General features: G+C 52.1%; 1 protein-coding gene and 1 long non-coding RNA gene across 2 annotated transcripts; both read right to left on the bottom strand.

The window, feature by feature from the left end:
• Positions 1-957: 957 nt before the first annotated feature.
• On the bottom strand, positions 958-9,115 carry ZNF500 (zinc finger protein 500). Its single transcript, XM_035722325.1, has 6 exons — positions 8,977-9,115; positions 7,427-7,913; positions 5,641-5,797; positions 5,353-5,420; positions 3,776-3,887; positions 958-1,784 (listed from the first exon to the last, which is right to left on the bottom strand). The coding sequence occupies exons 2-6, from the start codon at positions 7,826-7,828 to the stop codon at positions 1,099-1,101; spliced, it is 1,425 nt and encodes a 474-aa protein (XP_035578218.1). The 5' UTR covers positions 7,829-7,913; positions 8,977-9,115; the 3' UTR covers positions 958-1,098.
• A 4,575-nt stretch (positions 9,116-13,690) lies between these two features.
• Positions 13,691-16,578, bottom strand: LOC113933067. Its single transcript, XR_003523226.1, has 2 exons — positions 16,452-16,578; positions 13,691-14,618 (listed from the first exon to the last, which is right to left on the bottom strand). It is a non-coding gene; the product is annotated as an uncharacterized LOC113933067 (long non-coding RNA).
• Between the last annotated feature and the right edge of the window lie 2,100 nt (positions 16,579-18,678).

Genomic DNA, 18,678 nt, shown 5'->3' on the forward strand with positions numbered 1-18,678 from the left:
CCATGGGAAATTGCCACACTCCCTGCATGGAATGTTCCAGAACCAAGGGGTTTCAGCAGCTGCTCCAAGACTCCAGTGATGACGAAACGAAACCAGGACTCTCTACTGCTCCCCTCAGCTGCCAAGGACACAGTGGATGTGAACAGATCAGAAAGACCAAGAGGGGCAGCCAAGGCTGCCTCTGTCCTGGCCACTTGGGGCTGGAGAAAGGCAACCCTGGACTCCTGCCCTGGGGACAGATGGCAAGGCTGGTCCAATCCACAGGCTTCCTCATGGGCCGGGGAGGTTGGAAGATGGGGTATCAGGGAAGCGTTCCCACACCAGGTATTCATCCTTTAGAACAGCCATGGATCTATGAAGGTGACCCCCAACTCACCCCACTGCCCCGCTAACACCACAGAGATACAGAAAAAGCCCCCACAGGCTACATACTGGGTGTGGCAAGGCTGGAGGGGAAGGTGGGAGACCAGGGAAGGCTGGGGTATGTTAACGCTCCAAGGAACTGGAGTTCTGGAGGCTTCCCCGAAGTGGGCTGACAAGCGTTCCCGGCTTCATGTCCACCCACAACCTCAGCATGTGCCCTTATTTGGAAACAAGGTCTATGCAGATGTAATTGAGATGAGGTCATTCTGGATCAGGGGCCCTAAATCGAATGACTGTGCCCTTAGAAGAGGACACCAGAGCAGAGAAGAGGCAGAGGCGGGAGCGATGTGGCCACAAGCCAAGAACACCGGGGACACCGGCAACACCAGAAGCCAGGAGAGAGGCGTGGGACAGTCTCTCCCATCAGGGCCTCCAGAAGGAAGCAGCCCTGCCCACATCTTGGGTTTGGCCTTCTGGCCTCCTGAACGGTGAGTATCCATCCCTGGGGTGGTGAGCCACCCAGGCTGTGGTGACCTGGACAGAGGCCCCAGGACCCAGGTCCATCTGCTCCATGTCCAGCCGCCACTGCTAAACTCAGTGCCCGGATTCTTCCCTCTGCCTGGGCACCTGAAATATCCCACAGCCATGGGCTGGGCCCCCACCAGGGGCAAACAGGGTCAGTCTGAAATGCCTTCAGATTAGGGTTCTGGTTCCAAGACAGTAACTCCAGCAGCTTCATGAACTCTGACCTCGAAATTCTGAACGGAACTCCGGAGGTGGGCAGCTCAACGAGTGGCGGCTGGGCTTCACCCCGGGGGCCTCCTGGAGCCACGCCGTGGGGCTCTGCAAGCCCGGCAGGCGCTGCTCTCCGCTGTGGGTCCACTGGTGTTTGTGCAGGTCCGTGCCCCGGCGGAAGCCCCTGCCACAGGTCAGGCACACAAAGGGCTTCTCGCCCGCGTGTGTCCTCCGGTGCGCACTGAAGTGGGAGCTGTTGCTGAAGCGCTTCCCACACTCAGCACAGGCGTAAGGCCGCTCCCCAGTGTGCGTCCGGCGGTGGATGACCAGGCTGGAGCTCTGGCTGAAGCGTTTGCCGCACTCGGCGCACGCGTAGGGTTTCTCGCCCGTGTGGACCCTCTGGTGCGTGCTGAAGTTGGAGCGGTCACTGAAGCCCTTCCCGCACACCTGACACTTGTAGGGCCGCTCCCCGGTGTGCGTGCGCTGGTGCTTGGTCAAGTGGGACGTTTTGCTAAAGCCTTTGCCGCACTCGGGGCACGTGTACGGCTTTTCGACTCGTCGCGGCCCTCCTCTTTCCAGAGGCTGCTCGGGCCTGGCCATGCCCCTGACCAGCTCTTGGTCCCGCTCCCTTCCCATTGACACGTCCTCCCTGGTGTCCTGTCCGTCCTCAAGTTGCAGCCCAAGCCCTGGGACAGAGAAAACACAGTCCCTGAGGCCTTCACAGGGAGAGGGGACAATAAGAAGGCAGAGGCTGGGCAGCTGTCCCACCTGAGGAACATGAGAGCAAGCCTCAGAGCACCTAGCAGGGGAGTGTCAGACCTGAACGGAGACAGTGGACCGTGGCCAGCAGCTCGTGAAAGCCTCACAACGCCAGTGAAGTGCGTGCCCTTACTGTCCCATTGCAGGGCGAGAATGCTGAGGAACTCACCCAGAGTCACTGGGCTAGTAAGTTACAGGACGGGCTCTGGAGCCTGGGCTCATAACCTCTAGGCCAGGGGTTCTTACCCGGGGGCAATGGTGGCCTTCAGAGGGCACTTGGCATGTCTGAAGACAGTTTTGGTTGTCACAACTGGGGAGAAGAATGTTGCAAATGGCATCTAGTGGGTGAAGGCCAGGGATGCTGGTGAACATCCTATAGCTCACTAGATGGCATCCTAACGGAGGATTCTACAGCCCCAATGTCAACAGTGTTTTGGTGTTAACTAAACAGTGGTACCACAGCCAGGCTAAATAACCTCTCAGGATGTCATCTGTAGATCTGCTTAACATCTACAATCAGCTGACTGTAAATAAAGCAGATCACCCTCCACACTGCGGGTGGGCCTCGAAATCTAATCAGCTGAAGGCCTTAAGAGCAGGACCTGAGGTTTCCCAGGGAGGGGCAGAGGGAGAGAGGATCCTAAGCAGACTTCTTGCCCGGCATGGAGCCCCTTGCAGGCCTTGATCTCACAAGCCTGAGATCATGACCTGAGCTGAAATCAAGTGGGACACTTCACCAACTGAGCCACCCAGGTGCCTCCCCCAGAGAAGGAATTCAGCCTCCAGACTGTAATACAGAAATCCTGCCTGGGTTTCCAGTCTGCTGGCTGCCCTGCAGATATCAGACTCAGGACTGCAACATCAACTCTCACTCGAATTTCCAGCCTGCGGGCCTGTCCTATGATTTTAGGCTTGTCAGCATCCACAATCCTATGAGCCAATTCCTTAAAAATAAATGTTTTTTTTTTTTTTTTTTTTTTTTTTTTTTACAGAGAGAGAGAGAGAGCGAGAGCAGGAACACAAGCAGGGCAAGTGGGAGAGGGAGAAGCAGGCTTCCCACTGAGCAGGGAGCCCGATGCGGGACTTGATCCCAGGACCCTGGGACCATGACCTGAGCCGAAGGCAGACGCTTAACGACTGAGCCACCCAGGCGCCCAAAAATAAATGTCTTAACTTACACACACACTATTGGTTCTCTTTGTCTGAAGAAACCCAACTGATACAAAGCAGCATCTCAATTCCTTCAGAACCTATTTCAGGGAGTGAATGGGTATCTGGAGTGCCAAGATGAGCTGAGCGGGAAGAGCAGAAGGAATAGTGTTGGGTGGTGGGGTGGGGGTGGGGGTGGTAAGGAGAGGCTGTGGATGGCCAAGGCCTTGCCAGAAGCAGCTCCACCCACGGGAGCCATGGGCAGCACAGAGGCCAACATGAAACAGGACCAACCATGTGGGTGAAGGAACAAAAGAATAAGGAACCCAGGACAACTGTGGGCACCTGCCTGGGGCGAGGCGAGCAGCCACACTCTCCCCACTGCAGTGGGCCCCTGACAGGTCACTAGCAACCCTGGCTTTGCAGGCTGCACTCAGCTGGTTGCTGAGCAGACTCTCCAGGGAGCACCCCTGGCCCACTGGACCCACCTGGGAACAGGGTGTGAGTTCTTATTTCAACATGCTCCCCAGTGATTCCTCGGGCCACTGCAGCCTGAGAACTGTTGAACTGGCTTTTGTAAGTGGTACGGAGACAGGGGCGATACGGAGCAGGGAGATGCTGGGCCTAGGGTGCCTGAGGCCCACACACAACTGTTGGGAAATGCTGAGCTGGCCCCAGCCAGCCTAAGGGAAGGAGCTACCCTCCCCGAGACTGGCCCACTTCAGACACGCCACTGAGGAGCAATGGCCAGGGTCTCTCTGCACGTTACCCCCGTGTTCCGGCAGCATGTCCCAGCTGCAGTCCCGCTGAGCCGGGTCCACGCACTCCCACTCCTCCTGGGATAGGTACGCCGCCATGTCCTCCAAGGTCACTGGCACCTGCTGGAATGCAAGCCACTCAGTCCTATGCCACAGCTCTGTCATGTGGGCCAGCCTGGCGGGCTCACCCACCCCCTCCACCTGTATCACAATGGCAGGTCCGGCTTTGCCTCCCCCCACTTCCTCTCTCCAACACTCTCCCTCTCCATATGCTGTTGGCCACCCCTCCTCCTCAGGCTCCACTCACAGAACGGCTGAATCCTGCTCCCTGGGAGGACACCGTCACCACCACCCTGTCCCATTGCTGCTGGGCCAGAGACAGTGTGGACAGATTCACTGTCTGGAACAGCTGGTTCCACTGCACGCTCAGCCACCGGGGCCCACGTTCCCCAGGGGACGAGTCAGGCATGCCCTGCCTCAGCTCAACCAGCCCTGAAACCCGAGGGGGGTGTCTTGGGAACTTCAGGATGCCTGTAGGCCAGTCGTTCCAAATCTGGCACCAGACTGACCTGAGCAGCAGATTAAAACCCAAGCAAACAATGTCTAGAAGAGGCAAATCCATAGAGACAGAAAAGTAGGTTGCCATGGGCTGGGAAAGAGCGAATGGGGGTGTGCTGCTAATGGGTATGGGGTGTCCTGGGGAGGAAAGTCTTTTGAAGACTGTGATGATGATTGCATAACTCTATAAATACGCTAAACACTATGCACTCTAAATAGCTAAGCTGCGTGGTATGTGAATTATACCTCAACAAAGCTGTTATTTTTTATTTATTTATTTTAGAAAGAAGGAGGGCACCTGGGTGGCTCAGCTGGTTAGGCGACTGCCTTCAGCTCAGGTCATGATCCCGGGGTCCTGGGATCGAGTCCCACATCAGGCTCCCCCTGCTCTGCAGGAAGCCTGCTTCTCCCTCTCCCTCTGTCTGCCACTCCCCCTGCTTGTGTTCCCTCTCTTTTTCTCTGTCAAATAAATAAATAAAATCTTTAAAAAAAAAAAAAAAAGAAAAGAAAAAGAGTGAGAGTAAGCATGAGCAGGTGAAGGAGCAGAGGGAGGGAAAGAGAGAGAATCTCAAGCAGACTCCCCATTGAGCACAGAGCCTGATACAGGGCTCGATCTCACGACCCTGAGATCATGACCCGAGCCGAAATCAAGAGTCAGATGCTTAACCAACTGAGCCACCCAGGCGCCCCTCAATAAAGCTGTTATTTAAACAAACAAGCAAAGGAGACTCCAATTCCAGGCCAGGGCTGGGGGAGGAACCTATATTTTTACCCAAAGTCCCAAGAGTCTAGTGCCTGGCTGGGTTTGAAGCAATTGCCCCAGCTCACCATTAAGCCCCAGAATCCTCTGGGACACACCTAATACGCAGATGGCATCTAAGAGAAGACTTTTGGTAGGAGAAAGTTGGGGTAAAGGGGCCATTCCATGAAGGAGGAGCTCTAAGAGCTGGACCTGGCATGGGAGAGAAGTGTTCCCATAACAGAGGAAGGGGACACACAGGGATGCTGCAGATCAGGAACACCCACTCACCCGGGACCAGGATGAAACGAAGGACGTGGCCGATGCCGCCATCTCCTGATGCTGGGAGGCCACTGGGCCTGGGGAAAAAGCACAGAGTTGCCAGAGAAGGCCACACAGCCCATCCGTGCACACGGTAGCAAAGGCCCAGACAGGTACAACTACTCCCCACCTATACTCAGCTCCCAGGCAAGAACGTGTCCTTCCCATGTACACAGAGGCCTAGCCTCCTGTGACACCCCTTTCCCTCTGCCTCCTTCCCCTACAGAGCTTCTTTCATCTAGAGGGATGGCTACTCACCCCTCTTTGGTCTGTGGCTCCATTGGGCTGGGGCCTGCTGGCTGGAGCATCCAGACCCTTCCTCCAGAGACAGCTCCTCTGGCCTGGCCTCCACTTGGTGTTTCAAGCACTGTTCTGTCCCATGGGACAGTACATCATCAGGGAGCACCTCCAGGCCCTGAATGCAGACAGAGATCTGCCCACCAGCTCCCAGAAGGCTGGGAGAAAACCCACAAGGTTCCCAACCACTCCTGTCTCAGGCACCCCTGGCCATCCTCCTGTTCCCAGGTTCTGAACCAGCTGTGCCTCACCTCCCCCACGCCCAGGGCTTCCTCCCCCTGCCTGCCCCCATGGCCCTCCACATGCCACACAATCTTCCCTCCAGACACGCTGGGAGAAGAAATGTGAGCTGGGAAGAGGTCAGGCTCCCAAACGGGACAAAGTGAGACCTGCTCTGTCCCTGAGTGAGTCTCCCCAGTCTCTCCCCATGACACTGCACTGGTGTCATTGTCACACTCTTACCCTCCCTTCCTCGGTGCTCCCAATAGACCTGGGCCAGGAGGACCCTGAATCAGGTCTCATTTCAGAAATTCGCACTATTGCATGTGCTATGCTTTTTGAAGTCACCTACAAGTTCTCTGGAACAATCTATTTCCCAATTGCAGCAAAGATGACTAGGATGACCTTGGGTCTCAGAGTTTACTGAGTTCTGCAATAGTACTTAAGTCAAGAAACATCCCCAGGGAACTGTGAAACCAGCACCGGGGACCCCTGCGTCAGGCTCAACATTGCACACCTCTAAGAGGAGACAGTCCTCAGAGGTTATGGGGTGCACAGAGACAGAGGGAAACCATGCTAAGAACCCCAATGCCAGGGCTGGAGGGGCTGAGAAAGGATCCTGAGTTCTCGCTGGCCACCAAGATAGCAGGATTTGCTTACTGCAATCAACTCACACTGTGATCAAGTTTGGGGGGATGTGTCTATCCTGCTAGACAAAAAGGAAAGTATGTGGCCAATGGCACTAACACAGGAGAAAGGCCACCTGTCCATATCTGCCAAATATTTAATCTGGAAAACTAATCTAATCTAAGCAAAAGGAATTTGTGAGACTTCCCACTCTTCAAATTCTGTTAGAAGCTGGGAATGTGCCCTAGAGCAGTGCTGTCCACAAAATCTTCCATGACAACAAAGTGTCCTATGTCTTCACTGTCTAGTATCCAGTATAGTAGCCACTAGGGACATCTGACGACTGCACCCTTGAAATGGGGCCAGTGTAACTTAGGAACTACATCTGACGTTTTATTTAGTTTTAATTTAAAAAAAAATCATATGTGGCTGGTTGCCACTGCATGGGATGACACAGCTCTAGAGGGCTGGGGACATGTGGGGGCTCTAAGCAGGGCACCCACCAGCCCCTGCTTTTTCTTCCTAGTGCTCCTCATTTTGGGATCTCGTCAATGCCCAGGGCTCTGCCTGGGAAGGTCTCCAGCCGCCCTCCCATCAAAACCCGTGTCTGACCGCCGCTGGGATGATGTTAATGAAACAACCCACACAGCTCAGAGAGGGCTAGTGGGGCTACATGTGCTCAGTCAACAGGTTTACACCCAACAGCCAAGGCTGAGAAACACTTTGCAGTGTCTTCTTCAATTCACAGGAGGAGGCAGCCCCAATTCCCCATCCACAATGACCAAGGCAGGCCGTGGCTCCAGAGCCCAAGGGATTTCCAAATGCAGATCTCAAGAGCAGGGCCCTGAGATCTTGGGGGCCCCGTTTCCTCACCTCAACGCCAAATTGCCCCCCACCTCACCCGCTGCCTCTGTTTCCTGGGCTCCCGCTGCAGCCCTTCCACGAGGACCACGGCCTCCTCACCACTCTCCGGCTGTTGCTCCCGCACCCGGGCCTGGATCTCCCCTGGCAGCACCATCAGGAACTGCTCCAGCACCAGCAGCTCCAGGATCTGCTCCTTGGTGCGCAGTTCAGGCCGCAGCCAGCGGCAGCAGAGCTCCCAGAGGCGGCTCAGGGCCTCCCGGGGCCCGGCCACCTCCTGGTAACAAAAGAGCCGGAAGAGCTGGCGAAAGGTCTCAGGGCTGGGGTCTTCCGACTCCAGGGAGGGCTCCTCTTCCCAGCAGAAATCCTCCTCCACCTTCACGATCAGGATCTCGTCTTGCTCCAGGGGTGGTGGAGGCTGGAGACCAGGTGTGGCTGCCATTGTCTGGGGCAGGTCTTGCTTTCTTGTATCTCAGGGCTCAAACTTGTCTCTCTGGCCGGACACTGGAAATGATGTTTGCAGGGCTCTGTGGAGAAACAATAAATCATTTGGGTGCAGTGTTAGGGCTAGATAAGCATCTACCCATAATGCTCTGCTCTTGCCCCAGAGCCAACTCACCCTCTTTGGCAAAAGAAAAGGACTGAGGTAAATCAAGGCGTTCTTGCTGCTACCCTCCTGTTTACTCTCAGGCAAGTTAGAGGCCTTGGTTCCTCATTCAAAAAGTAGAGAGAGGGGCACCTGCATGGCTCAGTTGTTAAGTGTCTGCTCAGGTCATGATCCCAAGGTCCTGGGATGGAGCCCCACATCCGGCTCTCTGCTCAGCAGGAAGCCTGCTTTTCCCCCTCCCACTCCCCCTGCTTGTGCTCCTGCTCCTGCTCTCTCTCTCCCTGTCAAATAAATAAATAAAATCTTTAAAAAAGCAAAACAAAACAAAAAGTAGAGAGAATGGTATCCCTACACATAGGCTGCTGAGAGGACTAAACCGACTTTTTTTTTTTTAAAGATTTTACTTATTTATTTGATACAGAGAGACACAGAGCAGGAACACAAGCATGGGGAGTGGGAGAGGGAGAAGCAGGCCTCCTGCGGAGCAGGGAGCCCGATGCGGGGCTCGATCCTAGGACCCTGGGATCATGACCTGAGCCGAAGGCAGACGCTTAACGACTGAGCCACCCAGGCGCCCCTAAACCGATTTTGGAAAGGGTTTTCCGCATTGCCTGGGACGGGGTCAGAGTTCGAGAAATGCGGTTTTCATTATCACGGTAGGCCCGTTTGGGCTGGGGTCCCTTTGGAAATACGGTGAGAACCAGGGCCCCCTCTGCCCAGGAGGACGCAGATTCTGTCACGACCCGACCTCCGATTTTAGGCTCGGCAAGCCTCGAAGGCCACCCGGGTACCCCCGCCTGTATGGTCACCACGGCCTCTCCAACTCCAGGGTGCTGGGAAGGTTGGGAGTCCCCGGCCCGGATGCGTTCCCCGGTCTCGCCCTCAGGTGGAGGGTGAGCGGTGGCCCAGGCAGAGCACAAACCCGGGCTCTGACGCGGGCCGCGGGATGGAAGCTCGAGCCGGGACCCCGAGCCCGCACTCACCGGCAGTGCGGCAGGCCGGGCTGGAAGCAGGATCGTAGGCGCGGGGGGGTACAGCCGGTAGGCTGTACACGACGAGACCAACAAACCCGCAGAACGAACACAGCGGACTGGTCCTAACGAGCCACGGGCTCACCCCGCTGTGGGCGGGCCCACCGGAGCACTGTGGGTAATATAGTCCTCGCCCCATTGGCCGAGCTGGCTGTCGAGTGTGGGAATGAGCCGGCATACGCCGGTCAACGGGGGGCATTGTGGGCAACGTAGTTCTTGAACTGCTGGCCGACCAGCTGTAAGGGGATGAGAATGAGACCGCGTGGGCGGGCCCACGGGAGGCATTGTGGGTAAGGTAGTCTTGGCATTGTCAGTGAGCCGGCCAGGGTTTCGCGGCTCCGAAGGTTCTGGGCCATTCCCCCCGCGTCCTTTCCATCCGCCCTCCCCTGGCCTGAGAAAAGTACACTGTGGGAGGGGACTTGTGAATTTACATTTCTACTTACATCGTACTTTGTACGTACCAGGGTCTGTTCTAAGTACTTACCAATTATTAACAATTCATCTTTAAAACAATCGTGGGAGGTAGGTACTTTTAGCAATATTTTATAGATGAGGAAAGGAGGCACACAGAGGTTCGATGACCTGCCCAAGGTCACACATACTCTGTAAGTGTGGCATGAGGTTGGAACCCAGGCATCTGTGCTAGTCCACCTCCTTAATTTTAGAGACTAGTTAATGAAGACCCAGAAAGTTACTTGCTTGGGGCATCTTGGGTACCAATTGCTTATTTCTTTTATTTGTTAACTTAATCAACAAATATTTATTGGGCTCTGCTTTGTAACAAGCGGGCACCGCGAACAGGAGGTAACTAGACAGCCGGTCCCTGGTGTTGCTGTCCAGCCTGGGAGAGACTAAGCCTGGCCTTTAAGCAGGTGAAGGGTCATGGTGAGGGTTACCTGCCTAGCATATCATAAGTGCTTCATAAACATCGTCACTGACATAAGGACCCGGCGATTCATGAGTCCTTCAACTCTGGCATCCCCAGACCTAGCACCTTACCCCATCTTCCCACTAGCTTTTCTTCCCATTCTACTCTCCATTCCCTCTCGTTTCATTTTTCCCACTACAGCCAATATTCAGTTTTTATTGTGAGCACGCCGAGCAGAACAAGACGCTGGGCTGCCCGTGACTAAATTCTGGACACTGCCCCTTCCTGAGTGGGAGGCATCTTTAAGGGCAGATTTCAGGACTATCCCAGGCTTCCACAGCCTTGGGGTGGGGCCTGAAGAAAGGTAGGACCATATAGGCCTCAGTGTCTCCTTCAACATGGGGTTGCTGGTCAATAAGGCAGGGATGTTAGAATGAACTAACACCAAAGTGTGCAGCCACTCAGAGAACTGAACACAAGAGGCCTGCGCTCAGTTTGCTCTGGGAGGAGAATGTGCAAGGGGGAACTTCGAATAAGTCACAGGAAGTATGTAGCACGGGAGGAAGAAGACAACAAATAAAGTGGGAGAGGGAAAAGGAGGAAAACAGAAGAGCCTGGTGGAGAATCTGAGGGAAAATCAGCAGGTTCTATAGGACTGCATGACCATGATCTGATTGCAGAGCATGCTGGGTTGTGTGTAAGGAAGTGGAGAGGTGTGGGGACGTCAGCATTTTCAAAGCTGTGCCATGCCTTCCCCTTTCTAACTCCCTCCTAGTTAGCTGAGGGGACCAGGCATCTTCTCCTTAGAGCCGTATGTTAGCGAGTCTATGTAGTGACCAAGGCCTGGCTGACATAGCCCTGGTCCTCTCCTGTCTGGGCAATTTTCAGTGACTACAACCAACAGAGATTTAAAGGACAAATTTCTGCTTTGCTCAGGATTTTGTGTTGGTTTGTTTAGAATTTCAGTCTTTTTTTTTTAAGATTTTATTTATTTATTTGAGAGCGAGAGAGAGTGAGAGAGAGATCACAGGTAGGGTGAAGGGCAGAGGGAGAATCAGGGTTCCCGCTGAGCAGGGAGCCCAATTCGGGGCTCGATCCCAGGACCCCGGGATCATGACCTGAGCTGAAGGCAGATGCTTAATTAACTGAGCCACCCAGGTGCCCCTTGGATTTCGGTCTTAATTCTATTTTGGGGGAGATACAAACATGCAGTCCTTAACAAATGTAAATCGGGATGAATTTGGGCCTTCACAGACATACACCCAAGCCAGTGCTTCAAACCCTGGCTCCACCACATATTAACTAGGTACGCCTTGCCTTCCTCACCTGTGCAACGGGGATTGCCATACCTGCAACTTCAGAGAGCTGAAGGTCAGGATTAGATGAGATTGTTTGTAAAGCGCTAGTGACAATGCCCAGTGCATACCAAATGCTCCCTAAGCACCGGCTCTATTTCATGCCTTGAGCCACACTGAGATGGAGAATGCGGGTCTCAGTGTGTGGGTCATGGATACCTGGTGCCATGGAGTTCCTGTAAGAGGTCCATGGGTCCACTAAGGCCCCAAGCATTGTTCACAGTCTGAATGAAAAGTATTTATAGTTGGCGAGTGCTGTGAATTGTGCAAGACTGTTGAATCACAGATCTGTACCTCTGAAACAAATAATGCAATATATGTTAAGAAAAAAAAAAGAAGAAGATAGCAGGAGGGGAAGAATGAAGGGGGGAAATCGGAGGGGGAGACCAACCATGAGAGACGATGGACTCTGAAAAACAAACTGAGGGTTCTAGAGGGGAGGGGGGTGGGGGGATGGGTTAGCCTGGTGATGGGTATTAAGGAGGGCACGTTCTGCGTGGAGTACTGGGTGTTATGCACAAACAATGAATCATGGAACACTACATCCAAAACTAATGATGTAATGTATGGTGATTAACATAACAATAAAATTTTTTAAAAAAGTATTTATACTTATACACACATATCACTATTTATATTTACACTTATAAAGGTAGCTTGTTTTCATAGTGTTTATGGAGTCTACAAAACAGTTCGAGTTAAAATGGCAGCCTCATACTCAGAAGTTTGCAGCACAGACATATCCTTCTCTCTGAAGAGAGAGGGGAAGATCTCTTCAGACTAATGGCACAGTTCCGTCATCACATACGAGGCACCGATTCAGCTATTTGCTCTTATTATTTAAATGTGACGGAGAAAAGAGGCTGTACAATCAAGCCCTCAAACAGTTGTCATCTTTGGTAGCAATTTCTCCATGTCCAAATGACAGAAACAAAAACTCAATATACAAGTCAAATGGTTAAATTTGACTAAATAATCTAAGAGAGTCATCAGAGAGTGCCATGCCCCAAAACTGATATATAATGGGTGTTTTATTACATTTTTTTAAGTTTTTTTTTTTTTTTTTTTTAATTTGAGAGTGAGAGAGGAGGGGCAGTGGGAGAGAGAAACCTGAAGCAGACTCCTCACTGAGTGCGGAGCCCGACTCAGGGCTTGATCCCAGGACCCTGAGATCATGATCTGAGCTGAAATCAAGAGCTGGCTGCTCAACCAACTGAGCCACCCAGGCGCCCCTACACTCTAAGGCCTCCATGAGCCACTAATAAAAGCTGTAATTTTTTTAAAGATTTTATTTATTTGTCAGAGAGAGAGACAGCACAAGTAGGAGCAGCAAGCAGAGAGAGAAGTAGTCTTCCCGCTGAGCAAGAAGCCCAATGCGGAACTTGATCCCAGGACCCTGGGATCATGACCTGAGCCGAAGGCAGATGCTTCACCGAATGAGCCACCCAGGGGTCCCAAAGCTAATGTTTTTTACGCACTTCCTAAGTCCACAGGATTTTTTTTTTTATTGTGCTACTTAAATCTTCACAATGATTCTCTTGTATAGATATCATTATGACCCATGTTTTAGTTGAGTAAACTGAGGCTCAGAGAGGGCACAGCCCTGCTAAAAGCCACACAGCCAGGAAAGTGGAAAAGCCAAGTCAAACTCAGGCAGGTCTGCTCCAGAGCCTGCTGCCCCAACCACTCCCCTAAGGTTCTCCTGAACACCAGCCAGGTATTAAGAGCCCTGTCTTGGAATAAGTATCTGAATGATTTCTCGGAAGACTCTAGTCCTGCCTCAAGGTTATCTTTTGAGGGGGCCACTTGGGGCCATAATACCCTCTGATTTTCTAAACAGTGGGCAAATCTGCTTGGTTCATAGAGGTGCTCAGTAAATATTTGCTGAATGACTGAAAAAATGAATGAGAAGAATTTGTTCTTCAGACATTGACGTCTGCTGCCCAGCCTTATACAAACTTGATTCACAAACATGATGACAGTGGTATATGGAGCTAGACAGTACCTGTGCCCCAGAGGATACTTATGAGGATTGAACGATCTAGTACATTAAAACGGTTCACTCTAGGGTGAAACCTAGAAGCAGTCAGTAAACATTAGTATTGTTACTATTTTCATTAACACAAAGGATGAGGGAAAAGAGCATTTGCTGGGAATGCTGGGAAATTTCTCCTTGGAGTCCGCCTGTGTTTTGGTTCCATTATTAAATGAGACAGATGAGAGGATATGTCAGTTAACAGGGAGGCAGGAGATAGCCATTGTTTATACCCTCGATCACCCAGCATTTGAAACTTTGTCTTATCCCTACAGCCAGCAGGCCAAATGACAAGCAGGCAGGTAAGAACAGCCTTGCAACGCATGACCACTCCTCCCAGGGAGAGCTGCCTCCAGGATAAAGGAGGCTGGAGTGTGGAGAAAGAAGGGGGATTCAGGGACCACCAGGCATGCTTGGAAATCTTTATTCATGGGGATGACATCTGCTAAACTCTCCTGTTTGTGGTTAGCCCAGGCATCACTCAGAATGGGGTGAAGATTCCCACGGTCCTCTTGGGAAGGAAGACAGGTGTCTTGTTCTGCTCAGGCTGCCATAACAGCATACCATAGAGACTGGGAGCCTTAGACTACACACATTGATTTCTCACAGTTCTGAAGGCTGGAAGTCCAAGATCAAGGTGTCAGTGGATTCAGTCCCTGATGAGAGCTCTCTTCCAGCTTGCAGACTGCTACCTTCTCCCTATATCCTCCCATGGCAGAGTGATCCCCCTTAATAAGGCTCCTCTTCTTAGAAAGGCCACAGTTCAACGAGGTTAGGGCCCCACCTTATCACCTCATTTAACCTAATTACCTCCTATAGATCCTTTCTCCAAATACAGTTACATTGAGGGTTAGGGCTTCAACATATGTTTTGGGGAGACATATTTCAGTCCAGACCCCTAAACACTGCCAGTCCTTGGAATGACCCATGATTCTCCTCAGTCCTCAGACCACCACCCACTCCAGACCAAGGCCAGGGAGGGAGGCAAGACTGGCCTTTCAACACAGACAGCTGGCACATCCAACATGCTGGAACATTCGTGCTATCCACAAAGACACTTGCTCTCCCCCATTTTTCTTAAAACACGTGTCCATCTCGGGGTCTTTTGTACTGCCACGTAGGAAAGTGACACGAGCGTGGAGATTCTCTCCCCCCCAGAAGAGACACAGCAGTGCTGGGACAATGGCAGCTGCTGCTGGAAGCCAGTGTCAGGGACGTGGGGAGTAACGGGACATGGGCCCCCTGCTGCCAGCCCGTCTGACTGAAGAAGTCTGGTATCTGGATGTTCAGGTGAAAACTCCTAATTTTGAACGTAGACTCAGACTGGTTTTAAGTCCTGTGTGAGATAAAACACATCGACACGTTTCTGACCTGTGTCTGGCACACACTAACAAATAGAATGACATAGGTGGTGACAGTGTTATGAAGAAACATGCAGCAGGAGGGAAGAAAGGGATGCAGTTTTTCTTTTAGGTGGAGAATATTTACACAAAAAGACCATTAGTTCATGGGCGCCTGAGTGGCTCACGCAGTTGAGCATCTGACTCTCGATTTTGGATCAAGCCCCACATCAGATTCCATGCTCAGCGGGGAGTCCACTTTAGATTCTTTCCCTCTGCGCCTACCCCCCACTCTCTCTCTAAAAATAAATAAATCTTAAAACAAAAAACACAAAAAAACACAAAAAAACCCCATTAGTTCACCTGGTGAGTCATCCCCCTCATAACAGAAGCCATAATCTCCTTAGCTTCAGTACTCTCTTCAATGGTTTACTCCAAAATGGCAGGAGGCCCAAGAAAAGGGAAAAGAAAGAGAGGTAAAATGTCCAGCTTCCCTCAAAAATCTATTCAGCCCTACTGAGGGCTGAAGCCAACCATGCAGAGAGCCAGCCTGTGTGAGAGACAGTGACAGACACAGAAAGTGAGAAATGCACTTCCTTCTCAACCACTGTTCAGGAAAGTTATTCATGCCACTTGTCAAACAATGGTATTGGAAAGCTTTATCCAGGACCAGAGATAGGTGCAGGGGCCATGCAAGGGGGTGCGTGGTGAGGGAGAGACACTGGGCTTAACTCCAAACACAACAAGGAAGGCGGGACTTTATAGCCAAAGTGTGGGAGGATGGAAAATTAGTAAGAGGAAACATCAGGGGGAGACTGTAGCTAAACCAACCCAGTAGGATTCTTGCTGAAGGCAGGCCAGCATGATCAGACATCACCTGGGGGATGCTGGAGGGTCAGGAACCCAATCAGATATCGAGGGTGGGGGTTCTGGCTGAACTGACTTAGTTGGATTCTTGCTATGAATACAGAAGTCCCAAAGTCAAGACCTTGTTGAGAAGAGTTCAGAGGAGCCTAAGTAGAGTTTGCTTAAGGAATCATTGCTACCACCTCCAGGGTAAATGGACTCTCTCATAGACAGGAAGGCTGCTCTCCAGAAGCAGGAAGTGCCCTTTGGGGTTCTCATTGCAGAAAGCAGAAGTTGTTCAAGACAGCAAGAGTTGCCAAATGCCCTATGCCCACTATCTTACCTAGGAGATTGAGACCTTCCAGGTCAATGCATAGCCCCAAGCTTGTCCTGCCTGCTTCTCTCTTCTTCTTCTTCTTTCTTTGTTTAAGATTTTATTTATTTGAGAGAGAGAGCATGAGCAGGGTGAGGGGCAGAGGGCGAAGCAGACACCCCGCTGAGCAGGGAGTCCCATAAGGGGCTCCATCCCAGGAACTCCAGGATCACGACCTGAGCAGAAGGCAGACGATTAACCCACTGAGCCACCCAGGTGCCCTGTCTCCTTTCTGAAATAATAATATTGGCCACCAATTCCTGAGCACGTGGCAATACACATTTGCTCTCTGTTCTTAATTTGGTAATAATAGGGGTAGTGTGATCTCTACAAGTAAAAACCCCTGACGCTCCGAGGAGGGTCACATAGACGGGAAGCGACAGAAACGAGACTGGAACCCACGCATTTGCTTCCAGAACCCCAGCCCCGAAGCACCAGGTTAAAGCATTCTAGCCCGGAATTATAACCCAGGCATCCTAAAGGTCTGACACGGTAGCCACACTTGACTCTTTCTCCTTGTCCTCTGGCTGAACACGCTCTGCCCCGTTTCCCCGTCTGGGGCGCGCCCACAGAGGTCAGGAAGGGGCCTCAGGCCAGGTTCGAGCCCCACCTCTGCCTGGTGGCTGCGACGGCGCTCCGCACACAGGAGCACAGCTAAGATGGTAACCCACAGACCCGCCACGGAGACGCCACGCAGATCCACCACCAACGCCGCAGTTCTCACGCGTCTTTCCCCAAACCTCGCGCGAAGTCCGTGCCCGCCGGAAGCGGAAGTTGCTGGAGCCGGAGAGCGGACCGGACTACACTTCCCAGAGCGCCCCGCGCCGCTCTGGGAAAGCTGTTACCTGGGCGCTCCTGGGGTGCTGTGGGGTGCAGCTCCGCCTTGGGGGTCTCCACGGGAGGCGGCCTTGCGAGGGCCTCGGAAGGTGGCTTCATCCTTAGGGCGGCCACGTTCAGGTTGCTGAGGCCGGGGCAGCCCCTCGTGGGCTCAGCCTCAGTTTCCACATCTTTGAATGGGGACGTTAGCCGTTTACGGTTGTAACAAGTTCAAAACCGTTCATACATATTTTCCAAAGCATAATGAGTCCTTCTGCTAGGCGCAGGCGTTACCGCAGTGGTTAGCAGGGCAGTGGTTAGCAGGCGCTTGTTTTCAGGAGAGGCTGCCTTGATCTTCGTAACTAGGATGGTGATTTTTAAAAAAGATATTATTGATTTAAGAGAGAGAGCATACAAGCAGGCAGAGCGGCAGGCAGAGGAAGAAGCAGGCTCCCTCCCAGCAGAGAGCCCGAGGTGGGGCTCGATCCTGGGACCCTGGGATCATGATCTCAGTCGAAGGCAGAGGCTTAACCGACTGAGCCACCCAGGCGCCCCTAGCATGATGATTTTTCTTTTTAATATTTTATTAACACAGAGAGACACAGCGAGAGAAGGAACACAAGCAAGGAGAGTGGGAGAGAGAGAAGCAGGCCTCCTGCCGAGCAGAGAGCCCGTTGCGAGACTCGATCCCAGGACCCCGGGACCACGACCTGAGCCGAAGGCAGGCGCTCAACGACTGAGCCACCCAGGCACCCTAGCATGATGATCTTTAATAGGTCTTCTTAATTGCATATGATTGATTTACCAACCTTCCTTGGTATCTGTAAATCTTACATTCCTTTTTAGAAGGAGAATAGAAAGCCCTCACATGTCACAGAACAGCAGTTAGACATCTTGCTACACTGAGCACTGAAAGCTGTAAATAGGCACCATTAAATCTGCAGGGAATCAGGACGTGTTACAGGCCACTGCACCCTCTCACTGATTAATGACCCCCTGTCCCTTTAAAACCCTCCTCGCTAGGCAGAAACCAGGGAGTTGGCTTTTGGACAAGAGTCTACCTTCTGCCTAGGTGGCTGGCCTCCTGAGTAAACCTCATATTCCTTTCCAATCAATATTCATCTCTTGAGTATTGGTCTTTGGAGGGACATGCAGCTGAAGTTTGGATTTGTTAAAAAGAGGCATACAGGGGCACCTGGGTGGCTCAGTCAGTTAAGCGGCTGCCTTTGGCTCAGATCATGATCCCAGGGTCCTGGGATCGAGCCCCACGTCGGGCTCCCTGCTCAGTGGAGAGTCTGCTTCTCCCTCTCTCTCTGCCTGCCTCTCTGCCTACTTGTGCTCTCTATCTCTCTGTCAAATAAATAAATAAAATCTTTAAAAAAAAAGAGGCATACAGTGACGAAATCATATCTTTGGTAAATCCTGCCAAAGGGTATAGAAGAGGGGGCTTGATCTCCTTTGGGTTCAAGTGACAGTTGAGTGGAGGTGTGAGGACAGCATAGAGTTAACCTAGGGAGTTGGGGGAGAGGGTTCCACACAAAAAGAGCAACAGGTGTGAAGGTCCAGAACGAGGCCTGAGAGATTGGGGTGTGTTTGAAGGACAGAAAGGAGACCAGCATGGCCCAGGTGCAGGGGGAAAAGCTTGGGATTTGAGGCTGGAGAGGTGAGGCCACACAGAAGGACCTTGAAGTTCTGCTGAGGATCGAGGCTGTTATCCTAACAGCAGTGCGAAACCGATAGAGTTTGGGATTTCAAGCAGGATAGTGTTGGATTGGGTAGGAAGCTTTGTGGAGTAGAGATCTCAGGGAGAACAGAGGGAGCAGTGAAACCAGCTGGAAGCTCATAGCTGAGGTAATACTAGCAATGGTGGTAGTCACAAGGGATGGAGCTGACCGAGATTACTGAAGCCGAATCAGCAGGGCCTGGTGGTTAACTGGGTTGGGCTGAAGGAGAGAGCAAGAAAATTTGATTAGTAAAATGGGGATCATAACATCTCCTGCAGCAGGTACCATTTTGATTAA

The sequence above is a fragment of the Zalophus californianus genome, chromosome 10 (assembly GCF_009762305.2).
Source record: "Zalophus californianus isolate mZalCal1 chromosome 10, mZalCal1.pri.v2, whole genome shotgun sequence".
Taxonomy (NCBI): Eukaryota; Metazoa; Chordata; class Mammalia; order Carnivora; family Otariidae; genus Zalophus; species Zalophus californianus.

Excerpts from the sequence above, each read along its gene's own strand:
- ZNF500 (XM_035722325.1), bottom strand. The coding sequence starts at position 7,828 with ATGGCAGCCACACCTGGTCTCCAGCCTCCACCACCCCTGGAGCAAGAC. Across the intron at positions 5,421-5,640 it reads GAGCCACAGACCAAAGAGGG|GCCCAGTGGCCTCCCAGCAT; the intron begins GTGAGTAGCCAT and ends CTTTTTCCCCAG. Across the intron at positions 1,785-3,775 it reads CATGCTGCCGGAACACGGGG|GGCTTGGGCTGCAACTTGAG; the intron begins GTAACGTGCAGA and ends TCTCTGTCCCAG.